General features: G+C 46.1%; 1 protein-coding gene across 1 annotated transcript in view; it reads left to right on the top strand.

The window, feature by feature from the left end:
• Positions 1-5,110, top strand: part of LOC141076177 (cytokine receptor-like factor 2) — a 145,824-nt gene extending 140,714 nt beyond the window's left edge. The window contains exon 6 of the mRNA XM_073563523.1: positions 4,859-5,110. Coding sequence (XP_073419624.1) covers positions 4,859-5,110 — 252 coding nt within the window. The remainder of the gene's footprint in view (positions 1-4,858) is intronic.
• Positions 5,111-26,770: the final 21,660 nt, after the last annotated feature.

Below are 26,770 nucleotides of genomic sequence, written 5' to 3' on the forward strand. Positions count from 1 at the left end.
GGGCCCCTTTTTCGTGGGCTTCTCGGGCCAGTTCATTGAGTTGGACTCCGGGCACGACTACCTGCCAAGTTGTTGCAGACGTCGCCCGTGATACTGCTTTACGATACAATAGTCCCCTTCGGATGACCAGTCTCTCCCATTGGCGTAACATCAGCAACATATCCTGAGTCATGGTCTGTCTTTGAGAGTCAGTGGGTAGTTTGCCGGCGGCTACCCATCGTCGTAGGAGCCCAATTTCTTCGTCTTCTTGCTGCTGTTGGATCCATCTGTCACGAGATTGCTCCAAAATACCCCTTAGGGGTTCTGAGGGGGATTCTTCCTGGGTGGCTGCCGTGAGCACGGCGGCGGTGAGTGCGAATGGCGTCTCTTCCTCTTTCAGTTCATCGTCTTGACTTTTCCCTGGGGTTGTATGCCGGATCCTGGAGAGGGCGTCAGCGTGTACATTTTCGGCTCCTCTCTTATAGATGATCTTATAGTTGAATAATCGGGGCCACCCAACTCTGATCCAGAGCCCCCAGTTTAGCATTTTCCAAATGGGCCAGCGGGTTGTTGTCAGTCCGCACCACCACTTCGGAGCCCACCAGGTACTCTGCAAACCGCTCCATCATGGCCCACACTACCGCGAGGAGCTCGAGCTTGAAGGAGCTGTAATTGTCAGGGTTGCGCTCGGAGTCATGAAGTGATCGGCTACCATAAGCGATCCCTCTCTCCCGGCCGTCCTGGACTTGTGACAACACAGCCCCTAGCCCGTGGAGGCTCCCGTCGGTGTGCAGTATGAACGGTTGCAAGAAATCTGCATGAGCTAACATCGGGGCGCCCGAGAGTGCAGCCTTAAGATCTTGGAAAGCCTCCTCTTGCGGTTGTTGCCACTGGATTTTCAGTCCGTTCGCCCCAGCAGGAGCCCCTTTCAGCAGGTCCTGCTGGGCTCGGGCTCGACGTTCCAAATTCTTTACGAAACGATGGTAGTATCCGGCCAACCCAAGGAAGACCCGCACGTCTTTTATCGTCTCAGGGGTAGGCCATCCATGGATGGCGGCAACCTTCTCCAGGGACGGTCTAACGCCCTCAGCCGAGACGATATGCCCCAGATCCTCGATCTGAGTGCGAAATAGGTGGCATTTCTGGAGTTTTACCTTCAACCCGTACTTTTGCAGCCGGCCGAGCACCTGCCCCAGCCGCCTCAGGTGGTCCTCAAATGTGGCAGCATAGATGATAATATAATCTAGGTATATCAACGTGGCCTTGAAATTGAGATCCCCCAGACACCGCTTCATCAGCTGCTGAAAGGTCCCGTGGGCGTTGGCCAGCCCGAACGGCATTCGATTGAACTTGAAGAGTCCCATGGGGAGAATGAACGCCGTCTTAGCCCTGTCATCTTCCGACATGGGCACCTGTCAGCACCCACTGGCCAGATCTAAAATCGAGAAGTATGTCACCTTCCCCAAGGTGGACAAGGATTCTTTGATGCGGGGTAGTGGGTACGAGTCTTTGATGGTGCAGGCGTTTAGTTTTCGATAGTCAACACAGAACCGTAGGGTGCCATCCTTTTTGTGGACCAACACGATAGGAGCCACCCAGGGGCTTTGGCTTTCTCGGATGACCCCCTTTCATAGCATTTGACTCAGCAAAGTTTTCACCTCCTGGTAGAGCTGTGGAGGGATTTGCCGATAACATTCTCGGATGGGGGCCGTTCCTGCTGTGGGAATTCCATGGGTGATGGTGGTGGTGCATCCAAAATCATCCTCGTGACTGGCAAATACCTGGTGGTACTGTCCGATTCTACCTGGGAAAGTTGAGCTGGAGTCAGGCCGGATAGTTCGGCCCGCATTCTTTCTAGGATGTTTCGGCCTTTCTCCTGGGTCGAGGTCTTGGCAGCCTGCAGAGTCCGAATAGTCACTGCCCACAGGTCCTCGGGTTGCGCTCTTAATTGGACCACAGGGGCCGGCAGCACCTCTTCCAATGGCCTTACCAGCTTGGCCATTTCGGCCTGGGGCTTCAAGACGATGTTTTGGTCTTCGAGGTTGACGCAGCGCACCAGAACAGTCCCCTTCCTCACCGTGGTCAGGCCACCAATATGCCAGGATGCAAACGTTCTGAGTAGCATGGCTCTACATGCATCTTTACGCCCTCCAATGGTACCGAGGCTCGGATTGGCAGGGCCACCACTGCCTGCCCGGGGGGCTGGACAAGCGGGGGAGACGCTGGTGCGATGACTTTACCCAGTGCTTCGCCCTCCTGGCAGTCCTGGAGGACTCACGCTTCCCGCACCAACTGCTGGAAGACCTGCCCTTGGGCCATGTGGGAACCCCACTGCTTCAGGGTGTCTTGCGTGGGGTCATTAAGGAGTAAGTTGCCGAACTTCCGCAGTATGTTCATGCCCAGAATGACTGGATGCTGATTATTGGTTTTCCCCTGGGTCAGGATCACTCCTCGGCGGCCGAGGGATTTGCCACACAGTGTCACCTGCACCCAAACCACTCTGGCAGCAGGGACCGGTAATTGATTGGCGGCTACCAGTCTGATCATGGACCCCCACTGGGGTCTCGCTGCCTCAGGGAAATGCTGCCGGAAATAAGTTGCAGGCATGGTCGTTACTTGCGACCCCGTGTCCACAAGGCACCTTATGGCATGGCCCTCGACTTCTGCCCAAACCACTGGACACTTTGCGATCAGATCTTCGGGACTTCCACCACCCCTTGTCCCCCCAGCACCGAGCCCTCTAGTTTAATGGCCGCCAGGGTGGGTATCTCCCATGCCGCGGACATTCTCAGGTGAAGTGGCCCAGCTCCCCGCACTCATAGCACTGGGGCTGCGTTGGCCGGCCACCCAGGGTAGTGCGAAGCCCCGGGATTGAAATTTGGCCGTCCAGTCCCGAACTCGGTTCTTCTTTACACATTGGCCAACTCGCCCTTGATGTTCTTCAGCTCTTGTTTCATCTCTCCTATCCATTGGGGCTCCTCAACAGCATTTACGGAGGCCTCCACACTCCGGACCTTCCCCAAGGGGACCGCCATTCCTTGCTCCTGCTCTCGAGCGCGCGCCTGACTTTCCACCTCCGAAAAGTCCAAACGTGGGTTCACTCTGACCTGCTCCCGCAATGCCTGCTTTATTAATGAGTTTCGTAGTCCAGTCACCAACAGGTCGTGTAGGGTAATGTCGATGGGTCCTGCCTCCACCCCGTCCTTCCGTTCAATGGCCATGTATAACTCCTGGAGGACATTCATATACTGGGTGATAGTCGCCGCCTCCCCCTGCATCCGACTGAACAACCGGGTCCTCAACTCTCCCTCGTTTGTTGGGTCCCCATGGGTCTGTTCTAGAATCTGCAAAAACCCTAAAGGTGTTGCGGTGCCCCAGGGGCCTCAACATTACTGAATCCCAGGCCTCCCCGTCTAACGCCATGAGAGCTACTACTGCTTCGAGGTCAGGGGTCATTGGGTGCATTCGAAAGAGCCCTCACATTTGCTCTGTCCAGCTCCACAACATGGTGTTGGAGCCGGAAAACCTAGGCAGGTTGCTTAGCATAGCTCCCAAAGAAATGCTGGACCGGGAGCCCTCGTTATCTGTTGAATCCACAGCCCCGCCCTGGTCTGGGGCGCCATTGTCCGCGCTCGGAGACTGCATCCTGCTGACTATGCCAAATGTGGTAATGGCAGGTATGCGGGATGCAGTGACGAGACGCGAGACCAATTTGTGCTTAAGGTAGTAACTTTTATAACTTGAAGCCGCTAGGGCTATCCTAAGCAATCAAACAAAATAACAGGAGTTGTCCTCGCAGGGAATCAATACAAGCAAACACTGGTTGTGAGAACATGACTGCTAGTGGGATGAAGGAGGCCGCAGCCCCTGGGCAGGGGCGAGCCACAGTTATGCGGAGTGGCAGCTGGTAGGCCACGGGCACAGCCTGGGGCAGTGCAGAGAGTCCCACTGATGGTGAGGGGCAGGCCCCAGCTGCGGGCTGCAGCGGGGCGGTGGTGGATGCGGGCGGCAGGGGATAGGCAGCAGCCGCGGGCTGGAGTAGAGCGGCAAAGGCCGCGGGCGGTAGCGGGTAGGCCGCAATCGCGGGCTGGGGTGAAGTGGCAACGGCTGTGGGTGGCAGCGGGTAGGCCGCAACCAGGGGATGGAGTAAAGCGGCGGTCTTCTGTCGGTCGGCTCGTCGCCATCTCCGTACAGACCACCGTAAGTCTCCCTCCTGCCGCTGTCCTCCTCTCTGGTCAATGCTTGTGGTTCTGGCTCTCTGGCGCTCCCACGGTCTCCTGCTCCATCTCTGCCGTTCTGCTGACTCACCCTGACTGGTTTATATTGGCTCCTCCCCCTACTGTCCTGTCAGTCTCAGCGGTCCACCTTCTAACTCTGCTCCCTGGGAACAGATCCCATAGGAACCTAGATGGCAGCCCCTTGGTTCTGGCCCGGACACTCGGCGGGGGCCCCCCCTACATATGAATAGTCTGGGGAACATCCTTCACAGAAGCTGCAGAATGGAGCATGTCAAGCAATGCCTTGAATTATATGTATTCTGGAATAGGGCCAAGTCTTTGCTCTCATGTCTACAGCAGTGACATCATAATTAGCCATGTTTGCTATAGTCATAATTTTACCAAAGCAGTACTGTAAAAAATATTGTGCGCAGCGGTGTTAAAGCAGCACTGGAGCTGCACGGGATAACTAAGGCTTTATTTTGCACAGTGAATACCTTTGAATTAATAATTTATACTTGAAAAACCCCTGTAATATGGTTGGGATTTAAAATAGCTGGGAACACATTGCATAATATAGAATGGTAACAAGTAATTTCAACATTTGCTCCCATAATTGGCCATTCTTTTAGTTGATTTTTTTCTTATTTCTGAATATTAAGGATTGGGTGAAGACAGCAGCCAGCGACCCTCATCAAGAAGTCGTAGATTGTGTCATGGTCCTGGATGAGCAGAACGATGAGCCAGTATCAACATATGTAATGGAAAATAAGTTTGTCATACCAGTATATCAACATGTTACCGAGGAACAAGAGGTCAATGTCACACCTGTATCTCTACAGGAGGAAGCTTCGAATCTTTGCATAGCAAATATAAATTTTACATTGAATGAAAGTATGTATGTAATGCTATAGTAAACTGGTTATTTGTTATAGATATACCACTAAATTTTGGGAAAATATTAAAAGGGTTGTATGTGCCCTTAATTCTTGGAAAAATAGTGTTTAGATTGGCTTGTGGCAGAAGGATGTGAAATCAAAAACATAGTAAAACTCTACAATTTAATTCTGCAAATAAATATATATAACAAAATGTACATTAAAACCTGTTTTACAACATCTCATAATGATCTACGCTTCATCAAAGAGATTCAGGAACATTGTTCTACATTTAGTAACTAGAGTGTTCTGTTATCATGCAATTACGAGAATGCTTCATATTATCTGACTACATTGAATTTATTGCTGCCATATTTTCAATATATTTGTTAACATTTGCTATGCTTTTGCTTTGTGCTTATTAATGGAAACATTTGTTTTCAATAGATTAAGAAAAGCCATTTTCTTGATCAAATAGGAATAAAGATGGCAAGATGTTTGATTGACTTTAATGAGTTTTAGTAACAAATATGGTCTTAATTTGGGGGGTTCAAAGGAAACAACAACATACCAAAACCCTACATATCAGCTCTTTAGGTGAAAGGAATTTTGCTCAAGGTTTCCCTGATATTCAGTCTATGCAAGATGGGAAAATTTGATTTTTCATCTCCCAAAAAGTGCACAAAATTATACAGAAGATTTCTGGCAACCTTACGAACAAGTCCTTATGTTTCTGTGTCTTAAGGGTGTATTCCCATGATCACATTGGTGACATCGTGTTCCATGTGTTTAAAATTTTTTTTTAATTACATTACATTTTATTATCTGTATTGTTTTCTAGCCCTCACATCCTTAAGTGGCCCATTTAAGCAAGCCAATAATCGGGGGAACAAGCATTCATAGGAACACTTGTCCTGATCATCGGCCTGGCTAAACAGACATGACTTCACCCAACAAAATCAAACATGTCTTCCATTAGTTCCTCACTTGGTGGTCAGGCAAGCGCAGGTAAAGAAAATCAGTCATTGGGATTTAGCCCTAGAAATTATTAGGAGTGCTTTATCAGCCTCCTAATACTCTCTTTAATTATGCCTGTATTAGCCCTAAATGTTATATGTAAGTGTTTAAAAACTAAGTTTAATTGTCCATGCTCTCACTGCCAGCAGACTGGAATCACTGTCAATCAATGCCACTGCGCACATCCACAGAAATGGATGTGACATCTCGGCAAGTGGTGGGAGAGCAGGGCGGAGGAGAAAAAGCCATCTTCCTCCCTACTTCTTCCTACACAGAGACATAGATTGACAGTGGTCTTGGACTAGTCTGGTGACCACAGGCAGGGAGGGCAGGGGCATTTAAACAAATATATTTAGCATTTATGGCTAATACAGATATTAGTAAGGAGGGTATTAGGTATAAGTACGAAAAAATGGTTTTCTGTGCTGCTGATATAGATATAAATGAATAATCCATGAGACAAAGATGATGGCAATGCGGTTTTAGTTTCTACGAGTTTCAAAGTAATCCAAGTTCTTCAGGAAAAAAACACAGGAATAACAAGCTATAGCATCAGAGGAACTTTAAGATTGGGGAGATGCCTGTAGCTTATAGGAAGGCACTTGTGCGAACTGTACATCTCAGCTAGAATTAGGGGTTGTGTGGTAGAAGCTACCACACTTGGTGGTCGGCTGCTGTGAAGAAACGTACATGAATGGCAGAGAAAGGGAAAGTGGTAAGTTATTTAGGTAAGCGCTAGTTTCTCACCAAAAGATCGGAGTTTACTGGTTTTTTTGGAAACAGTTGATTGTGTGACAACATATTTAAAGATCATAAAAAGGGATGTTCACTTAAAGAGATCCTCTTATCAGCTGCAGTGAGAGATGAGTTTTGCGCAAAAATGTGTGCAGGCAGTAGTGCTTGATATTTTTGAGTTTAAGCTGTCCCCAATCACTGATTGACTCACCCTGTCCAAAGGTTTAACCCTTTCGCGCCTGAGCCTGTTTTTGCCTTCGTGACAGGCCAATTTTTTCAATTCTGACCAGTGTCACTTTATGAGGCCATAACTCTAGAACGCTTCAATGGATCCTGCTGATTCTGACATTGTTTTCTCATGACATAGTGTACTTCAGGATAGTGGTAAAATTTCTTAGATATGAACTGCGCTTATATGTTAAAAAAAAATCGAAATTTGGCAAAAATTTTGAAAATTTTGCAATTTTCAAACTTTTAATTTTTATGCCCTTAAATCAGAGAGTGATATCGCACAAAATAGTTAATAAATAACATTTCCTACATGTCTACTTTACATCTGCACAATTTTGGAAACATAATTTTTTTTTTTTAGGAAGTTATAAGGGTTAAAAGTTGACCAGCGATTTCTCATTTTTACAACAAAATTTACAACACCATTTTTTTTAGGGACCACCTCACATTTGAAGTGAGTTTGGGGGGTCAATATGACAGAAAATACCCAAAAGTGACACCATTCTAAAAACTGCTCCTCTCAATGTACTCAAAACCACATTCAAGAAGTTTATTAACCCTTCAGGTGCTTCACATGAATGAATGGAATGTGGAAGGAAAAAATAAACATTTAACTTTTTTTCACAAACATTTTACTTCAGAACCATTTTTTTTATTTTCACAAGTGTAAAACCAGAAAATGAACCACAACATTTTTTGTGCAATTTCTCCCAAATACGCCGATACCCCGTATGTGGGGCTAAACCACTGTTTGAGCACACGGCAGAGCTCAGAAAGGAAGGAGTGCCGTTTGACTTTTTCAATGCAGAATTGGCTGGAATTGAGATAGGACGCCATGTCGCATTTGGAGAGCCCCTAATGTGCCTAAACAGTGGAAACCCCCACAAGTGACCCCATTTTGGAAACTAGACCCCTTAAAGAACTTATCTAGATGTGTCGTGAGCACTTTGAACCCCCAAGTGCTTCACAGAAGTTTATAACGTAGAGCCATGAAAATAAAAAATCATTTTTGTTCCACAAACATGATCTTTTAGCCCCCAATTTTTTATTTTCACAAGGGTAACAGGAGAAATTGGACCCCAAAAGTTGTTGTCCAATTTGTCCTGAGTACACTGGTACCCCATATGTGGAAGAAAACTACTGTTTGGGCACACGGGGGGGCTCGGAAGGGAAGTAGTGACGTTTTGGAATGCAGACTTTGATGGAATGGTCTGCGGGTGTCATGTCGCGTTTGCAGAGCACCTGATGTGCCTAAACAGTGGAAATCCTCCACAAGTGACCCCTTTTTGGAAACTAGACCCCCCCAAGGAACTTATCTAGATGTGTGGTGAGCACTTTGAACCCCCAAGTGTTTCACTAAAGTTTATAATGTAGAGCCGTGAAAATAAAAAAATCATTTTTTTTCCACAAAAATGATCTTTTAGCTCCCAATTTTTATTTTCACAAGGGTAACAGGAGAAATTGGACCCTAAGAGTTGTTGTCCAATTTGTCCTGAGTACGCTGGTACCCCACATGTGGGGGGGACCACTGTTTGGGCACACGGTGGGGCTCGGAAGGGAAGTAGTGACGTTCTGGAATGCAGACTTTGATGGAATGGTCTGCGGGCGTCATATTGCATTTACAGAGCCCCTGATGTGCCTAAACAGTGGAAATCCTCCACAAGTGACCCCTTTTTGGAAACTAGACCCCCCCAAGGAACTTATCTAGATGTGTGGTGAGCACTTTGAACCCCCAAGTGTTTCACTAAAGTTTATAATGTAGAGCCGTGAAAATAAAAAAATCATTTTTTTTCCACAAAAATGATCTTTTAGCTCCCAATTTTTATTTTCACAAGGGTAACAGGAGAAATTGGACCCTAAGAGTTGTTGTCCAATTTGTCCTGAGTACGCTGGTACCCCACATGTGGGGGGGACCACTGTTTGAGCACACGGTGGGGCTCGGAAGGGAAGTAGTGACGTTCTGGAATGCAGACTTTGATGGAATGGTCTGCGGGCGTCATATTGCATTTACAGAGCCTCTGATGTGCCTAAACAGTGGAAATCCTCCACAAGTGACCCCTTTTTGGAAACTAGACCCCCCAAGGAACTTATCTAGATGTGTGGTGAGCACTTTGAACCCCCAAGTGTTTCACTAAAGTTTATAATGTAGAGCCGTGAAAATAAAAAAAATCATTTTTTTTCCACAAAAAGGATCTTTTAGCTCCCAATTTTTATTTTCACAAGGGTAACAGGAGAAATTGGACCCTAAGGCTAGTTTCACACTTGCTTTTTTTTGCAGCGCGTTTTTCCCGCAAAAAAACGCATTAAAAAAACGCATACAAATGCATACAAACGCTGCGTTTTTTTCCAGCATTTTAATGCGCATGCAGGAAAAAAACGCAGCGTTTTTGCGCGTTTGTATGCGTTTTTTGTGCGTTTGCGTTTTTTTACAGATTTTGGAAAAACCCCACAAAAAAGAAAAAACAACCATTCAACAACACACAAGACCAATGGGACTTCATTGTGGGTGTGGTATGTTAATATATATAGACCCTGTCTACAGTATTCTTCACATTTGCTTGATTCTTCTCGTGACCATGGATCTGCGCTGGAAGAGTTTTCACTTCAACTTGGATTTGGACATCGCGATGGCTCAGGCGTATGCAGTTGCTTGCCATGAACAAAGGAAGAGAGAGAGGCAGCGAAGACGGCGGCGTATGTGGATACATCCGATTGTTGAACTCCGGGAGAGCCGTGGGGCATACCACACCCTCTACAGCGAGCTACGTGCAAACCCGGAGAAATTTACTGATTATATCCGGATGTCCCACGAAAGTTTCATGGATTTGCTTGCTCGTGTCCAACAATCCATCCGGAGACAGGACACACAGCTCCGTCGTGCGATTCCTCCTGAGGAACGGCTACTGGTGACATTACGGTATGTTTTAAAAACAAAGGGGTGTGGTCTGATGTTTTTTTTTGTAAATTTAGTATTCAAAACCTTGGGTAATTAGTTTTCGTGAATGTACTAATATTTTTTTTTATAGTTTTTAAAAATAATATACATAAATATTAATTTTACTTCTTTGTCTGTTCACAGATTCCTGGCGACTGGAGAAACCCTATCCTCACTACACTTCCAGTACCGTATTGGAATCTCTACCTTGTCTGGAATTGTTGCTGACACCTGCCGGGCTCTCTGGAATGTTCTTTGCCCAGAATTTATGCCCCTGCCCACCGCTGAAAAGTGGATGGAAATTGCTGACAAATTCTGGACAGTATGCAATTTTCCCAACTGTTTGGGAGCTGTTGATGGGAAACACATACGGATCATCAAACCCCAAAGAACGGGATCTGAGTACTATAATTACAAAAAGTACTTTTCAATAGTACTCATTGCAATTGCGGATGCCGGATGTATGTTTGTAGCAGTGGACATTGGAGCATTTGGCCGTGGTAATGACTCGCAGGCTTTTAAAAACTCAGACATGGGCCGGAGGTTGTATGGCAACCAATTTAATTTCCCTATGCCACGGCCTCTTCCTCACACCGAAGCTCCGCCACTGCCCTTTGTAATGGTTGGCGATGAGGCTTTTCAAATGTGCGGAAACTTACTGAAACCCTACTCCAGCCGGGACTTGGACCACACCAAAAAAATTTTTAATTACAGGCTGACCAGGGCCAGAAGAACTGTCGAGTGTGCTTTTGGGATTCTTGTTTCCAGATGGCGAATTCTGGGCACGGCCATTAATCTTAAACTTGAAACAGTCGATGAGGTGGTGAAGGCCTGTGTGGTTCTACATAACTTTGTGATGGCTAAAGAGCACCCGACCTTTGAACTGGACGATGATGCTCCTAACCCATTGCCTGAATTCACTCAGCACACTCTCAGGTCATCCGTTGAAGTTGGCCAAATGAGGGACAAATTTGCGGCCTACTTTATTTCTGATGTAGGACGGGTGCACTGGCAAGATGAAATGGTGTAATGTTGTTGTTTATGGTAATAAAAATCCTTATTTGATACCATTACTGAGTGCACTATATTTTTTAAACTCCAATTAATTAAAAAACTTCCCATGTATAACTGAATTTTGTTATGTTCACACACCTGGGCAGGTAAATACACATACGAGTTAAAATGCAGCATTGCTAGTCTGCGTGAAATATATTGGAATGAGCAAAGCTGCAGGCCATGAATCAGGAAACCATTTTTTTTCAAGAGAAAATTGTGCAACTAGTTTAAAACAAAGTATGTGATTTTCTCAAAACACAACCCTCAAAACCCAACCCCAATGAAAGTCCATGGGGAATACAAGTCAGCATTGAGTGGATGAATGTAATCTGCTCATGTAATCTGCTCCATTACAAGTTATTACACTAGGCCTTGGAATGACTATACTAGGCCGTGGTATTTCAAATATGAGTATAGTAGGCCTTGGGGCTAGTAGTATAGTAATATGTGAAATACCACGGCCTAGTATAGTCATACCAAGGCCTACTGTAATAACTCGATTTTTAACAACTAGCATCTTGTTTCACAAAAAACAAAGTGGTGAAACTAGAAAGAAACTTATTTTTTAGACAAGTTTCAACAATTTGTTTTTCATGAAACCAGATTCTATTTGGTAAAACTAGAGTTATTACACTAGGCCTTGGAATGACTATACTAGGCCGTGGTATTTCAAATATGAGTATAGTAGGCCTTGGGGCTAGTAGTATAGTAATATGTGAAATACCACGGCCTAGTATAGTCATACCAAGGCCTACTGTAATAACTCGATTTTTAACAACTAGCATTTTTAACAACTAGCATCTTGTTTCACAAAAAACAAACTGGTGAAACTAGAAAGAAACTTATTTTTTAGACAAGTTTCAACAGTTTGTTTTTCATGAAACCAGATTCTATTTGGTAAAACTAGAGTTATTACACTAGGCCTTGGAATGACTATACTAGGCCGTGGTATTTCAAATATGAGTATAGTAGGCCTTGGGGCTAGTAGTATAGTATTATGTGAAATACCACGGCCTAGTATAGTCATACCAAGGCCTACTGTAATAACTCGATTTTTAACAACTAGCATCTTGTTTCACAAAAAACAAACTGGTGAAACTAGAAAGAAACTTATTTTTTAGACAAGTTTCAACAGTTTGTTTTTCATGAAACCAGATTCTATTTGGTAAAACTAGAGTTATTACACTAGGCCTTGGAATGACTATACTAGGCCGTGGTATTTCAAATATGAGTATAGTAGGCCTTGGGGCTAGTAGTATAGTATTATGTGAAATACCACGGCCTAGTATAGTCATACCAAGGCCTACTGTAATAACTCGATTTTTAGCAACTAGCATCTTGTTTCACAAAAAACAAACTGGTGAAACTAGAAAGAAACTTATTTTTTAGACAAGTTTCAACAGTTTGTTTTTCATGAAACCAGATTCTATTTGGTAAAACTAGAGTTATTACACTAGGCCTTGGAATGACTATACTAGTCCATGTTATTTCACATATGACTATACTAGCCCTTGGGTTGGTTTTTAACATGTATTTACCCATCAGTGTGTGTGAGCGGCGCAAACAACATTAATGAAACTTATTAATGGTGAACCACAAATTTAAATTTATTTTTTATCACAAAAAAAAACTAAAAATTATTTTTTACGGCGTTTGGGGGCAGATGGTTTCAATTTGGGGGTGTGCAGGGAATATGCAACACTTGCAGTTGAAGATGGTGTTTGAGGGGAAGGGGCAACAAAACTTGTGGGGGAAGGTAGTCCAGTTAAGGGAATTAAACTTGGAACACTTGTAGGAGAGGAAATCTGTTCAGTTACATTAGTTGTAATGGCATGTCGCCGTAGGCTTGTGTGCCTGGACCGACTTTGGCCCAATGCCCGCCTTGATTGATTTCGCCTTGAAGTAGGGGCAAATATGGAATGTAGGTCCCCCGTCTGCTGGTATGGCTGCTGCTGCTGCGGTGGCGGCTGCTGCTGCAGAGGTGGCGGCTGCTGCTGAGGTGGCGGCTGCTGCTGAGGTGGCGGCTGCTGCTGAGGTGGCTGCTGCTGCTGAGGTGGTTGCTGCTGCTGCTGAGGTGGCGGCTGCTGCTGAGGTGGCTGCTGCTGCTGAGGTGGCGGCTGCTGCTGAGGTGGCTGCTGCTGCTGAGTTGGCTGCTGCTGCTGAGGTGGCTGATGCTGCTCTTCGTTGTCAGTGCTCGTCCTTGCAGGAGGACTGGTGGCGGCAGTGATGGCCCAGGTTTGCAGAGTGGTGGTGGCAGGGCTACTACATGTTGTTGTAGCGGCAGGGCTGTTCCATGTTTGCCTAGTGGTGGCTGAGCTCCACGCATGCATGGGATTGGCGGTGGTGCTCCAGACAGGAGCAGCGCTTGCCATGGTGGTGTCGGTGAAGTGACCAGCTGCACTCAGACTTGTGGTGGTGTAATGGTGGGTGTCCTGGCTTTGAATAGAGGTGTCCGTGCAGTGGTATGCAGCACAAGTCGGTAGTGAGGTGAAGCGAGTCAATGGTGGCACAGGTGGAAAGGACACCACTGACTGCTGACCGTACCGATTATGCTGCATAGCCTGCAAGAAAGCATTGTTGCAGGCCTGCAGCACATTCAGCTGTTGATCAGGACTAAGGTGTTCCGCCATGCCCTTTTCAATCTTACTAAAAAAATGGTGTGCTGGTCTGTTGAGGTCGGCCTCCAGACGGTCAAGGCGCTGTTCTACAGAATTGAAGCGGTGTTCAAAGTGGTTAAAACCACGTTCCATGAGTGCAAAACCGCTTTCAACTCTGTCGGACAGTGACTTGAGGCTGGAATTAAATGTCTCGCTCAAATGCATAAACTCGGGCAAGACATTCCTGTCCAAGGCCCTCTGCCGCTGGCGGGTAGTGCCCGCATAACCAGTGGCAGAGACCTGGGACAGGGGAACACCTGATGGCCCAGCTTCCTGGTCACCAGCTGTGTGTGTGGCTGACCTGCAAGGTGCTTCCTGGCTGTCGGATGGCTGGGACGGGTCAGAGGACGTCCGAGGAAGGACCGCTCCAGGGCCAGGTTGCAGGGTGCTGCTCCAGGTGCTGTGGAAGAAAGGAAAATCATTACTACCATGCCTTTACAAGAAGCATCAGCTGTGGATTAGAAAAACACAGATTAATAAAAATAAAAACCCAAAATGTATAATACTTACGATCTTGTGGCAAGGACCGGTCTTAGGAACTGCAACGCGTGATAGTGACGGTATCTAGTTCTGGTCCTTGACGCAGATCCACTGCGAACCTGGCCCTCAGCACGAACATCACTGTTGAAGCGGTCCTTGATCGAACGCCAACGTGTTCGGACTTTGTCCACTGTTGATAAAAAAAAACAGTGCCGTCAAGGACAACAGTCACTGCGGCACAATGTAGCAATACAATACTCAAAGCAGTCACTGTAGACCCCGATGACACTGTTGGGTTTCCTGCTAGAATACGCCAAGCACGAAACCCAACAGTGCCGTCAAGGACAACAGTCACTGCGGCACAATGTAGCAATACAATACTCAAAGCAGTCACTGTAGACACCGATGACACTGTTGGGTTTCCTGCTAGAATACGCCTAGCACGAAACCCAACAGTGCCGTCAAGGACAACAGTCACTGCGGCACAATGTAGCAATACAATACTCAAAGCAGTCACTGTAGACACCGATGACACTGTTGGGTTTCCTGCTAGAATACGCCTAGCACGAAACCCAACAGTGCCGTCAAGGACAACAGTCACTGCGGCACAATGTAGCAATACAATACTCAAAGCAGTCACTGTAGACCCCGATGAAACTGTTGGGTTTCCTGCTAGAATACGCCTAGCACGAAACCCAACAGTGCCGTCAAGGACAACAGTCACTGCGGCACAATGTAGCAATACAATACTCAAAGCAGTCACTGTAGACCCCGATGAAACTGTTGGGTTTCCTGCTAGAATACGCCTAGCACGAAACCCAACAGTGCCGTCAAGGACAACAGTCACTGCGGCACAATCTAGCAATACAATACTCAAAGCAGTCACTGTAGACCCCGATGAAATTGTTGGGTTTCCTGCTAGAATACGCCTAGCACGAAACCCAACAGTGCCGTCAAGGACAACAGTCACTGCGGCACAATGTAGCAATACAATACTCAAAGCAGTCACTGTAGACCCCGATGACACTGTTGGGTTTCCTGCTAGAATACGCCTAGCACGAAACCCAACAGTGCCGTCAAGGACAACAGTCACTGCGGCACAATCTAGCAATACAATACTCAAAGCAGTCACTGTAGACCCCGATGAAACTGTTGGGTTTCATGCTAGAATACGCCTAGCACGAAACCCAACAGTGCCGTCAAGGACAACAGTCACTGCGGCACAATCTAGCAATACAATACTCAAAGCAGTCACTGTAGACACCGATGACACTGTTGGGTTTCCTGCTAGAATACGCCTAGCACGAAACCCAACAGTGCCGTCAAGGACAACAGTCACTGCGGCACAATACAGAGCAGGGAAATACTCACTAAACGCCTTTTTGGAGGATGCTGTGGCGCTGTCCCAGCCATCCATCAACGCTGCGGCCACCTCATTCCATAGCCGCCGGGTCACCACATTGTCCTTGTACAGCCGGTCACGGCTGTCCCACAACGGCGAACGCTCCTGGACCAGGCTGATGAGCTGCTCATTATCCAGGTAGACGTCTTCATCCCGTTGTGGAACCTAGACAAAACACATTCATTAGAATAATCAAATTTAAATTGAATAAAAAGTTACAAAAAAAGAAACAAAAAAATGAGTAAAAATAGAAGATAAAAAATAAAGAACATTACAAATCATTTGATACTTACATTCCGTATCACCACCGGGACTTGGCTTCGCTGCTCCTGCTCTTCGCCCTCACTAGTGCCGTCCGCAGATGATGATGACGATGTCTTAAGAAAGTTGAAAAAAACGTAAGAGATTTGGAGAAGCAGCAGATATACTTACCAGATGCACGAAAATAATCACCTCACGGTCTGCTTGCGCCAATTCCTGCCGCGATGGGGAATACTCTGATTCTGAAGACATACTGCATGTAAAAATAATAAAAATCATTAGTACATACATAATTTAAAAGGACAGGCATATAATGTAATATACTCACATTCTTCGCTGATATAATGGGTTCTTGGTTGACTGTCTGCTCTTCAATCTCTCAGTGTAGTAGTGGCAGAGTTTTGGCAGGCACCTCCTTTATATAGACTTTTTTTTTTGACTTTAGAAGATTCTAACTAGGATAAAAAGTGGACACCACCCAAAAAACGCAGCGCTAAAAAATCGCATACCTGCGCATGCCAGTGCGCACGTATGCGCATCCATAGGCTATAATGGCCATTTTTAGTGCAAAACGTGCGCATACGTGCGCATGCGCTTTTTTCCAGGGCCAAAAAATGCAACATGCAGCGTCTGGAAAATACCAACGCACACCCCAAAAAAACGCAGCGCATGAAAATCGCATACATGCGCTTACAAGCGCGCATGTATGCGCACCCATGTTAAATATAGGGGAAAAATCACATGCGCACGTATGCATTTTTTTCCAGCGCTAAAAAACGCAAATGTGAAACCAGCCTAAGAGTTGTTGTCCAATTTGTCCTGAGTACGCTGGTACCCCACATGTGGGGGGGGACCACTGTTTGGGCACACGGTGGGGCTCGGAAGGGAAGTAGTGACGTTCTGGAATGCAGACCTTGATGGAATGGTCTGCGGGCGTCATATTGCATTTACAGAGCCCCTGATGTGCCTAAACAGTGGAAACCCCCAATTCGAATTCCAACCCTAACCCCAACACATCCCTAACTCTAGCCCTAACCCTAGCCCTAACCCTAGCCCTAACCCTAGCCCTAACCCTAGCCCTAACCCTAACCCTAACCCTAACCCTAGCCCTAGCCCTAGCCCTAGCCCTAGCCCTAACCCTAGCCCTTACCCTAGCCCTAGCCCTAACCCTAGACCTAGCCCTAGCCTGCCTACCTGCTTTTTTTTTCTTTACTTTTTTTTTTATTTTTGTGTTTTTTGTTTTTTGTATTTTTGACTCATAGTAACGCCACTTCTCCTCTGATCTCACACTGACAGATGATCAGAGGAGAAGCAGCGTTACTATGTGACAAGATCGCTGCCCGGCACATAGTAACGCCACTTCTCCTCTGATCTCACACTGACAGATGAGCAGAGGTGAAGCAGTGTTACTGTGTGACAAGATCGCTGCCTGACACAGCTGTGCCAGGCAGCGATCAGCTGTGCCAGGCAGCGATCTAGTCACACAGTAACGCTGCTTCACCTCTGCTCATCTGTCAGCATGAGCTCAGAGGAGAAGTCGCGTTATAATGAGGGAGATCGCCGGGAAACAAGCAGCTTTCCCAGCGAGTTCTCTCATTGGCTGCTGTGACGCGACGTCATCAGGACCTGAACCAATCAGGTCTCGGTGACGTCGGGGGTCCCAGCATGCATTGTGCACCGGGATCCCCGCGTTATAAGGTATGAGGGGGTCTTGGGGGGCACAAAACCGCCGACAGTAGATAAACGTTGGCGCTGCACAAAGCCCAGCAAGCGCCAACGTTTATCTACTGTGGGCGGTCGCGAAGAGGTTAAATGATCTAATTGAAGGTAGAAGGAGCAAGACACTCATGAATATGAGGAATCAATGCTGAACTTGCGCAACTAATGGAAACTTCTGCAACACATCCAGTAAGTGGAACAGTGATGGAATCTGACTTGGGGACAGATTCTTTTTGAAGGGAACCTGTGGCTATTATTTATGTTGAGCCAAAAGCAATAGAAAGGAATGGAGCCCGAATAATGTTATAATAATAGATACAGGAATAGTATCAGAAAATACTGAAATTATCTGGCTCATATTTTGATATTACATTGAACAAATAACAGAGGAGGGGGGATAATCTAATAAAGAATACAATAAACGTACATACAGACCCAGACTGAAACACCATTGAGATTATTCATAAAAGTGATGCTTCCGACCGCATCACTCAACTGAAACTGCCCTAACGACTTACTAACCGCCAAGAGCAAGCGACACTACTCTGACCTCCTTCTCCTGGACCTGTCCTCTGCCTTCGACACCGTAGACCATTCCCTCCTGCTACAGACTCTCTCATCTCTTGGCATCACAGACTTGGCCCTATCCTGGATCTCATCATACGTAACAGACTGAACATTTAGTGTCTCCCTCTCACACACTACCTCCTCACCTCGCCCCCTGTCTGTTGATGTTCCTCAAGGCTCTGTCCTAGGACCCCTACTATTCACCATCTACACCTTTGGCTTGGGACAGCTCATAGAATCCTACGGTTTGCAGTATCACCTCTATGCCGATGACACGCAGATCTACCTATCTGGACCCAACCTCACCTCCTTACTGACTGAAATCCCACAATGTCTGTCTGCTATCTCAGCCTTCTTCTCTGCTCGCTTTCTCAAACTGAACATGGACAAAAGAGAATTCATCATCTTTCCCCCATCTCACTCTACCCCTCCACCAGACCTATCCATCAATGTCAATGGCTGCTTTCTTTCCCCAGTCCCGCACGCTCGGTGCCTTGGGGTGATCCTCGACTCTGTGCTCTCTTTCAAACCACATATCCAAGCCCTCGCCTCCTCCTGCTGCCTCAAACTCAAAAATATTTCCCGGATCCACTCATTCCTCAACCACGAAACCACAAAAACACTAGTGCATGCTCTTATCATCTCCCGCCTCGACTACTGCAACCTCCTACTCTCTGGCCTCCCCTCTAGCAATCTGGCTCCGCTCCAATCCATCCTACACTCTGCTGCCTGACTAATCCACCTGTCTCCCCGCTATTCCCCAGCCTCGCCCCTATGCCAGGCCCTTCACTGGCTTCCTATTGCCCAGAGACTCCAATTCAAAACCCTAACCATGACATACAAAGCCATCCACAACCTGTCCCCTCCATACATCTGTGACATGGTCTCTAGGTACCTACCCACACTCACCCACACTCAACCTTCGATCATCTCAAGATCTCCTTCTCTACTCCCCCCTTAACTCTTCTTCCCACCGCATACAAGACTTCTCCTGTGCTTCCCCCATACTCTAGAACTCTCTGCCGCAACACATCAGACTCTCACCATCAACGGAAACCTTCAAGAAGACCCTGAAGACCCACCTGTTCTGACAAGCCTACAGCCTGCAATGATCCTCGGTCTACTGAACCACTGCACGACCTGCTCTACCCTCTCCTACTGTATCCTCACCCATCCCTGTAGACTGTGAGCCCTTGCGGGCAGGGTCCCCTCTCCTTATGTACTTGTGTGTCCCTTGTCTTACACATGTTTATTATACTTGTCTATATTTCCCCTTTTCACATGTAAATGCCATGGAATAAATGGCACTATATAAATGCATAATAATAATAATAATAATAATAATAATAATAAAAGTACATTTTTATTAATATATAGAATTAAAATCAACTAGGGGTTTGGCTCAAGTAGGGGGAACATCTGAGTTGGCCCATAGGTATTCCTTGATTACAACTACAGTGGTACACTTATATTACCACCATATGGTGGTATATTGGTAGATGCTAGGTCTGCAGAACATGTAAGAGTTTACAGTACAGTTATAGAAAGTGACTTACAGCTTATGATAGCATACCCCTGAAATGCACATCATGGCTGGTGACATTCCAGCAAGAGTGGACTCTATGCAAATGAGTATTATGCTCCATATTTGTGCCATTTACTTATGCATTTGTATTCACATATCATGCTATAGTTGCAGTGCTATGTTGCACTTATTTGCACTATCAATGTAGCCTTTAACTCCTAATTATCTTGTATATACCATATTTTTGGACTATAAGATGCACCGGACCATAAGATGCACCCTACATTTTCAGAAGGAAAATAGGGGAAAAAAATTAATGCTTCATAAGGGGGCTTGTCTTACAGTCCTGAATTCAGCTTACCCGGGGGGATCGGGACTAGTGGCAGCAAGAATCGGGTGATTCTTCCTGTGGTCCGACTCTGCAGGGCAATGATCTCGCTCCCATCTCAGCTTGGTGCGACTGGTTTGGCCGCGCATAGTGGTGTGGGGGGGGCTCCGGTGACATTTTCTGAAAGCCCAGAGCCCTCACATTTCTATTGGCTCGATGTTGTGGTCTCCAGGAAAATGGCTGCCGGAGGCGGCGCATGTGCAGATTGAGATCTCGGCAACGAGATCTCATCTCGAGATCTCGGGAGACGAACTCTCGGAACCGAGATCTCAATCTGCAAATGCGTCGCCTCCGGCCACCATTTTCTAAAGGACAGATTGATTCCCCAGGTGCAGATTGAGATCTCGGCAACGAGATCTTGTCCTGAGATCTGGGGAGACAAGATCTCAAAGCCGAGATCTCAATCTGTGCATGTGCCGCCTCTGGCGGCCATTTTTCCGGAGGCCACAGCATCGAGGCAATAGAAGTGCGGGGCTCTAGGCTTTCAGAAAATGTAGCTGGAGCCCCCGGCACCACCGAGCACTGCTGCACCAGCCACACCACCATCGCCCTGTAGCGTCGGACAAGGAACACCGGAAGAATTGCCCGACTCCTGCTGCCACCATGCTAAGTGTAAGTACCGTGCATTCCGATTATAAGATGCACCCCCATTTTCCCCCCAAATTTATAGTCTGAAAAATATGGTACATATACTGTATGCCATCCTCTCCTGCTGTTGATGTCACCCCTCTCATACTGTTGTGTCCGACTATCTGCTTTTTATTATTTTAATAAAGATTGTTAAAATTTCCATTATTTTGGGGCTTAAGACCATTTTTCTTTGTTTATTTGACAGTATGGTGGCCCACTGCTTTCCCTATACATAGTATAATGGCCCCCACAGTAGGTCCCAAATTTTATGATGGCCCCCACATTAGTTACCATGCTATACAGTGGTCCTCACACTTTATGGAGGCCCCACATTGTATGAGCCCCTCTACAGTAGTCCCTACAATATGAGGGGCCCCCATACTTTGATGCCCCCACAGTCCAACCACGCATTTTAATTAAAATAAAAAAAATCATATACTCAGCTAATCCAGGACCCTGACGAGTCCTCCTGCAAAGCGCTGAAGCACGCACTGGACGTTAGAGTCCTGGCACAGAGCAATGACATCACCACGCCAGGACTGTAGCTTCCTGTGCGTGCGTCAGCGCTTCTGTCCCAGCATCCACCTGCCGTTCTGTAGACCACAGACATAAAGCAACCTGTGGTCTAAAGAATGGAACATGGTAGTGCAGTGAAATCATGTCTCCCAGGCTCTACCATGCAGCTTAACTATATTGGAATGCGGTGTATGCCAATATAGTTAATTAAGGGTAGTGTAGTTTCGGGTGGGGTCTTCTGAGCACAGGGCTCCGGGAAACTGCCTCCTCTGTCCACCCATTTGCTACCTTACTAATGGTTATGCAGCCTTACATGAGCCCAACCTGGCAGGTGAAGCTGATACAATGGAAAACAATATATATATACAATAAATATATACTTCAGCTATAAATCATGACTATATTACCAGGCCACCCTTCAGGCATCAAGGCAAACAGACTTCACTGTAGTTTCTATCAGCCAAAAGAGGTATTACTAGATCCTATATGGTACATAACTACAGCCAACCCTGAGTAAAGGCACAGCACTAGTATTCTCATTGGCTATTTTCTACAGTCCCAGTAAACGCTACAAAGCTAGCCATTCATTCTGACAATACACATCAGCCATCACTAAGGTGAATTGCCCAACTCCTATGATGCAATGTATCAGTGTCATCTTACTTTAACGCTCTCGGCATACCCAGTGTTCTTGAACACTGCAGAATGAACCAACTGAAATTATTACTCAGAAAACTCATTGTGCTCCAGCAAACCTACAAAATAAGATATATGCACACATTATAAGGAAAAATAAAGACTACAAAGGCTATTCATTGGATGCAGATAAATGGGGGTCTCACAATTCACCATTCTTAGAGCACATATTACACAATAAATACACACAAATATCAGAGTGAACCTTCTTCTTGAATCATCATCTGTCAGTGAATTTAAAAAAACCCGAACAACCAGGGGATAATGTCAGATCCAGGTGATGGTTCAGGAGAGGTTCTAATAAAAGATGGTAAGAAAATGCAAACAAAATAGGGTTCAACCACCATAATTCTCTATCTCCTTCACCTTCTACTTTCTATTTTTTAGAGAACATGGAATTCATGCCTTATAATTAGAGGGACAGAACACGGTCACAATTGAACTCATAAGGGTATGCATAAATATTCCCCATAAAGAAAGCTACTAGTGGGGTCAGCATATTCTCTCACAGAGACTGAACAATTGGTCTTGAGCTCTGGACTATCGTTTGTTCCTACCACTAAATTTGGCTCACTTTCATGAGTCAAAGATATTACCGTAATCTATTTTTAAGGACGTCAAAATGCAGAAAATTCTTTGCTGCAAATAATAAACAGAAATGCCAAGAATTGGGCATTTCCATGGTGACCTCCATAATATGATGCTGCGCGAGGAACTCAGAGAGGCATTGAAGAAGGTCCTTTCTCTGACCTGGGGATTTTCACAATATTGACATTTTTTCTAAACTGGTAGTTGATGTTAATCTCCAAGATTAACCCCAACAGTGTCTGTACACGTTCTAATGTGTCTGTGCACAAAGTACACATAGGAATGCTCTCTCCAAATTAGAGATGGATAATGAAAAATATCTTTCTATGTGTCAATCTCATACCTCATAATAGATTCGTCATGAAACTCTTGGAATTCATCCATTGTCATAACTATTATATTTTCAATGGGAAATATTACCACCAGCTATGGGGAGCCTATGTGCACCAGTTTATGACAGATTGCTCCTGAGCTGGTTGTCTTCCAGGATGAGGAAATTGTCTTGGACCCCAGGATTTTGCTCTGAGGTTGGCACTAGAGTTGAGCGAAACAGGTCGGTCAGATTCAAAAATCGCCGACTTTCGCCAAAGTCGGGTTTCGCCGATTGAAACCCGACCCTAGCGCGAGGTTGGCCATGAGGTTGCCGATCAGCGCGCCAAAGTCGCGTTTCAAATGATGCTTTCAGCGCCTTTTCTCACCCAATGATGGAGGACGCACACTGTGGGCAACGCGATGACATGCGCAGTGGCCAGCACCATCTTAGAGAAGGGCATTGAAGTGATTGGCTGGCTTTGTGTGGCGTCACAGTGGATATAAAAGACTGTGAATGCCGACAGCCATCTTACTTCTGCCGATCTTACAATAGGGAGAGGTGCTGCTGTTGATTCTGAACAGGGAGAGCGTTAGGCAGGGAAGAAGAAAAAAAACTGCTTCTGCTGATAGCGCTTTTCACAGTACAGTTAGTACCCAATACCAATGAGTATGGTGGAAGATGATGCTGACAGAGTGCCAAGTGGAGGTAATATATACAACAACACGTGGAAATAAAAACAACTTTATTAAGATATAAATGGGTGTACACTTAAAATAAAATAAATGAATTAAAAAAGTAAATAAAAAGGCATCCCGAATAAATGCATAATGTTGGATTATAATAACCTACAACATAGGGTTAAATATATACCCATAGGCACAGGCTCAATGCTATAAGTAAATAAAACCTAATGGAGCTCCCAAAAAGAAATTGTGCATAAGGTGCACCAAAAAATGATAAATGTCCACAAGTGATATATATGCAGTGTGCAGAAAAAATAATAATAATGACAACAATGGCTGTGCAAGCAATGTGCAAGAAAAAAGGTGCAATAAAAAAGTACAATGTGTGCTGAGGACAAGAAAGGACACTGCTGGAGTGCCAAACAATGTGGAGGAAGAGGGAATGGAGGCTGGAAATTACCTAATGTGCCAGAGGATAATGCCTGGGGATGCCTGAGAACACGCCCCGACGCGCGTTTCGGAATAGAACTTCCTTCGTCAGGGGGTATTTCTACGTTTTGTTGTATATATTACCTCCACTTGGCACTCTGTCAGCATCATCTTCCACCATACTCATTGGTATTGGGTTCTTTCACCGGATGGTCTGCCATCCATATTTCTTGAGGGGTTGTGGATTTTTTAATTTTATCATTATTTTTTTTATTTTTATTAGTATATTACCCTCATCTTTCTAAGCACAGTACAGTTAGTGTGCAGTGAAAGGGGAGGATTTTTGTTGTGTGCAGCAGCGCTGGTGGTGATTAGGCTGCCTTTTAAGGCAACCTGCTAGCTGCATTGCTGTGTGCACACTGCTGTTCAAACTACTTTTTTCAAAGCACTTTCAAAGAGTTGTGTCCATTTTTCAAACAGTTTCGTATATCTGCTGTTTGATTACAGTCAAAACTAGACAGAGACAGCGTGTGTCAATCCGTATACAAATACACAGAGCTTGACAATTTTCCATACAGACACCGTCTACCATGTACCGCCTTCTAGCACGGACAAATAGAAGCTACCTGTGTGTGACTCTGGAAAAAAAACCGAGCGGTTTTTCCGTTTTTCCAGACCTACACCTTAGAGTCGTGTCCATTTTTCAAACAGTTTCGTATATCTGCTGTTTTATTACAGTCTAAACTAGACTACGACAGCGTGTGTCAGTCCGTATACAAATACACGGAGCTTGACAATTTTACATACACACACCGTACAGCGGTGTACGCTCCTCACACACTACCGTGTACCGCCTTCTAGCACGGACAAATAGAAGCTACCTGTGTGTGACTCTGGAAAAAAAAACGAGGAGTTTTTCCGTTTTTCCAAACCTACACCTTAGAGTCTGTTGTGCCTGCCGGCGCTCACCTGGGGTCCTCCTCCAGCCGGCGCCCCTCCTCTCCGCTCTCGCGCCGTCCCCTCTCTGGCTTTGCAGGGGTTCGGCGTGTCGGAGGCCCGCGCATGCGCGCTCGCTCTTCCTCGGCCTCTGTGCATCATGGGGGCATGTGACCCGGTGGCTCCGCCCCCATCATGGCGGCGCCCACCGGGTATTTCAGTCGGGCGTCAGGACAGGTAAGACGCCTGTTTGTCTTAGTCCGTGGCGCCGCTATCCTTGCGCAGCGTCACCCCTGGCCATCAGGTCCCCACGCACCCTCTGTGCTGCGCTCTCCTGTATCTCAGCCTTTGTCCCCGTCTGTAGCCTGCTCCTGTGTCTCCCTGTCTCTGCCTACCGTCCTCCTTGGTTCCTCTGCTTCCTCCTCCTGTGTTCCCGTGCCGGTCCCTGTACCTCTGCCCTATTGTTACCTTCCTCCTGTATTTTACGCTCCTTCCCCTGTCTCATTCCTTGTCTCATTTCCCAGGCCCAGCCTTTCCTAATCCCCTTTCCCTCATCTTCCTTTCAGCTTCTGGTCCCGGTTCCGTCCTGACCCTTCGGGCTTCCACAGCCTGCCTCCTGCTTCGTTGGATCTGCGCTACCCCTCGTATACCTTTCTCCACTCTGATCTGATCTGCTCTCCTGTATTTACCCCGGGTCGTCCCTTTGGTTCCGGCTGTCGTGGTTCCATCTCCCTTGGGCCTGCCCCTAACACTCCCTGTATAGGGGGTGGGCATCACCTGGTTCGCTCGCCCTCGGGGGCTCTGGAGCCACGACCCAGAGGGTCCACTCTCGGGTTTTCTACCTAGAAATCCTAACAGAGTCATGTCTGTTTTTCAAACAGTTTCGTATATCTGCTGTTTTATTACGGTCTAAACTAGACAGAGACAACGTGTGTCAGTCCGTATACAAATACACGGAGCTTGACAATTTTACATACACACACCGTACAGCGGTGTACCCTCCTCACACACTACCGTGTACCGCCTTCTAGCACGGACAAATAGAAGCTACCTGTGTGTGACTCTGGAAAAAAAAAGAGGAGTTTTTCCGTCTTTCCAGACCTACACCTTAGAGTCGTGTCCGTTTTTCAAACAGTTTCGTATATCTGCTGTTTTATTACGGTCTAAACTAGACAGAGACAACGTGTGTCAGTCCGTATACAAATACACGGAGCTTGACAATTTTACATACACACACCGTACAGCGGTGTACCCTCCTCACACACTACCGTGTACCGCCTTCTAGCACGGACAAATAGAAGCTACCTGTGTGTGACTCTGGAAAAAAAAAGAGGAGTTTTTCCGTCTTTCCAGACCTACACCTTAGAGTCGTGTCCGTTTTTCAAACAGTTTCGTATATCTGTTGTTTTATTATGGTCTAAACTAGACAGAGACAGCGTGTGTCAGTCCGTATACAAATACAGGGAGCTTGACAATTTTCCTTACACACATCATATAGAGCTGTCCGATTCTCCAACAGTATTGTATATCTGCCGTTCGCATTACAGTCACTTTTACAGTATCTAGATGTGTATTGAGCACCTTGAACTCCAAGGTGCTTCACAGTTTATAACGTTGTCATAAAAATAAAAAAAATCACATTTTTCCCACAAAATTCTTTTTTTAGCTACAAATTTTGTGCAAAGCTCAGAAAGGAAGTAGCGCCATATTACAGTACAGATTTTGCTGCACTTGTTTGAGGATGCCATGTTACATTGGCAGAGCCCCTGAGGTGCCAGAACCGCAGAACCCCCCATAAGTGACCCCATTTTACCAATTAAACCTCTCATTTGAATTCATCTAGGGGTGCAGTGATTATATTGACACCACAGGTATGTCACAAATTTTTATACCATTGGGCAGTGAAGAAAAAATAATTTACATTTTTACCAC

The sequence above is a fragment of the Dendrobates tinctorius genome, unplaced genomic scaffold (genome assembly GCF_039654945.1).
Source record: "Dendrobates tinctorius isolate UK_male_01 unplaced genomic scaffold, ASM3965494v1 ptg000394l, whole genome shotgun sequence".
NCBI lineage: Eukaryota > Metazoa > Chordata > Amphibia > Anura > Dendrobatidae > Dendrobates > Dendrobates tinctorius.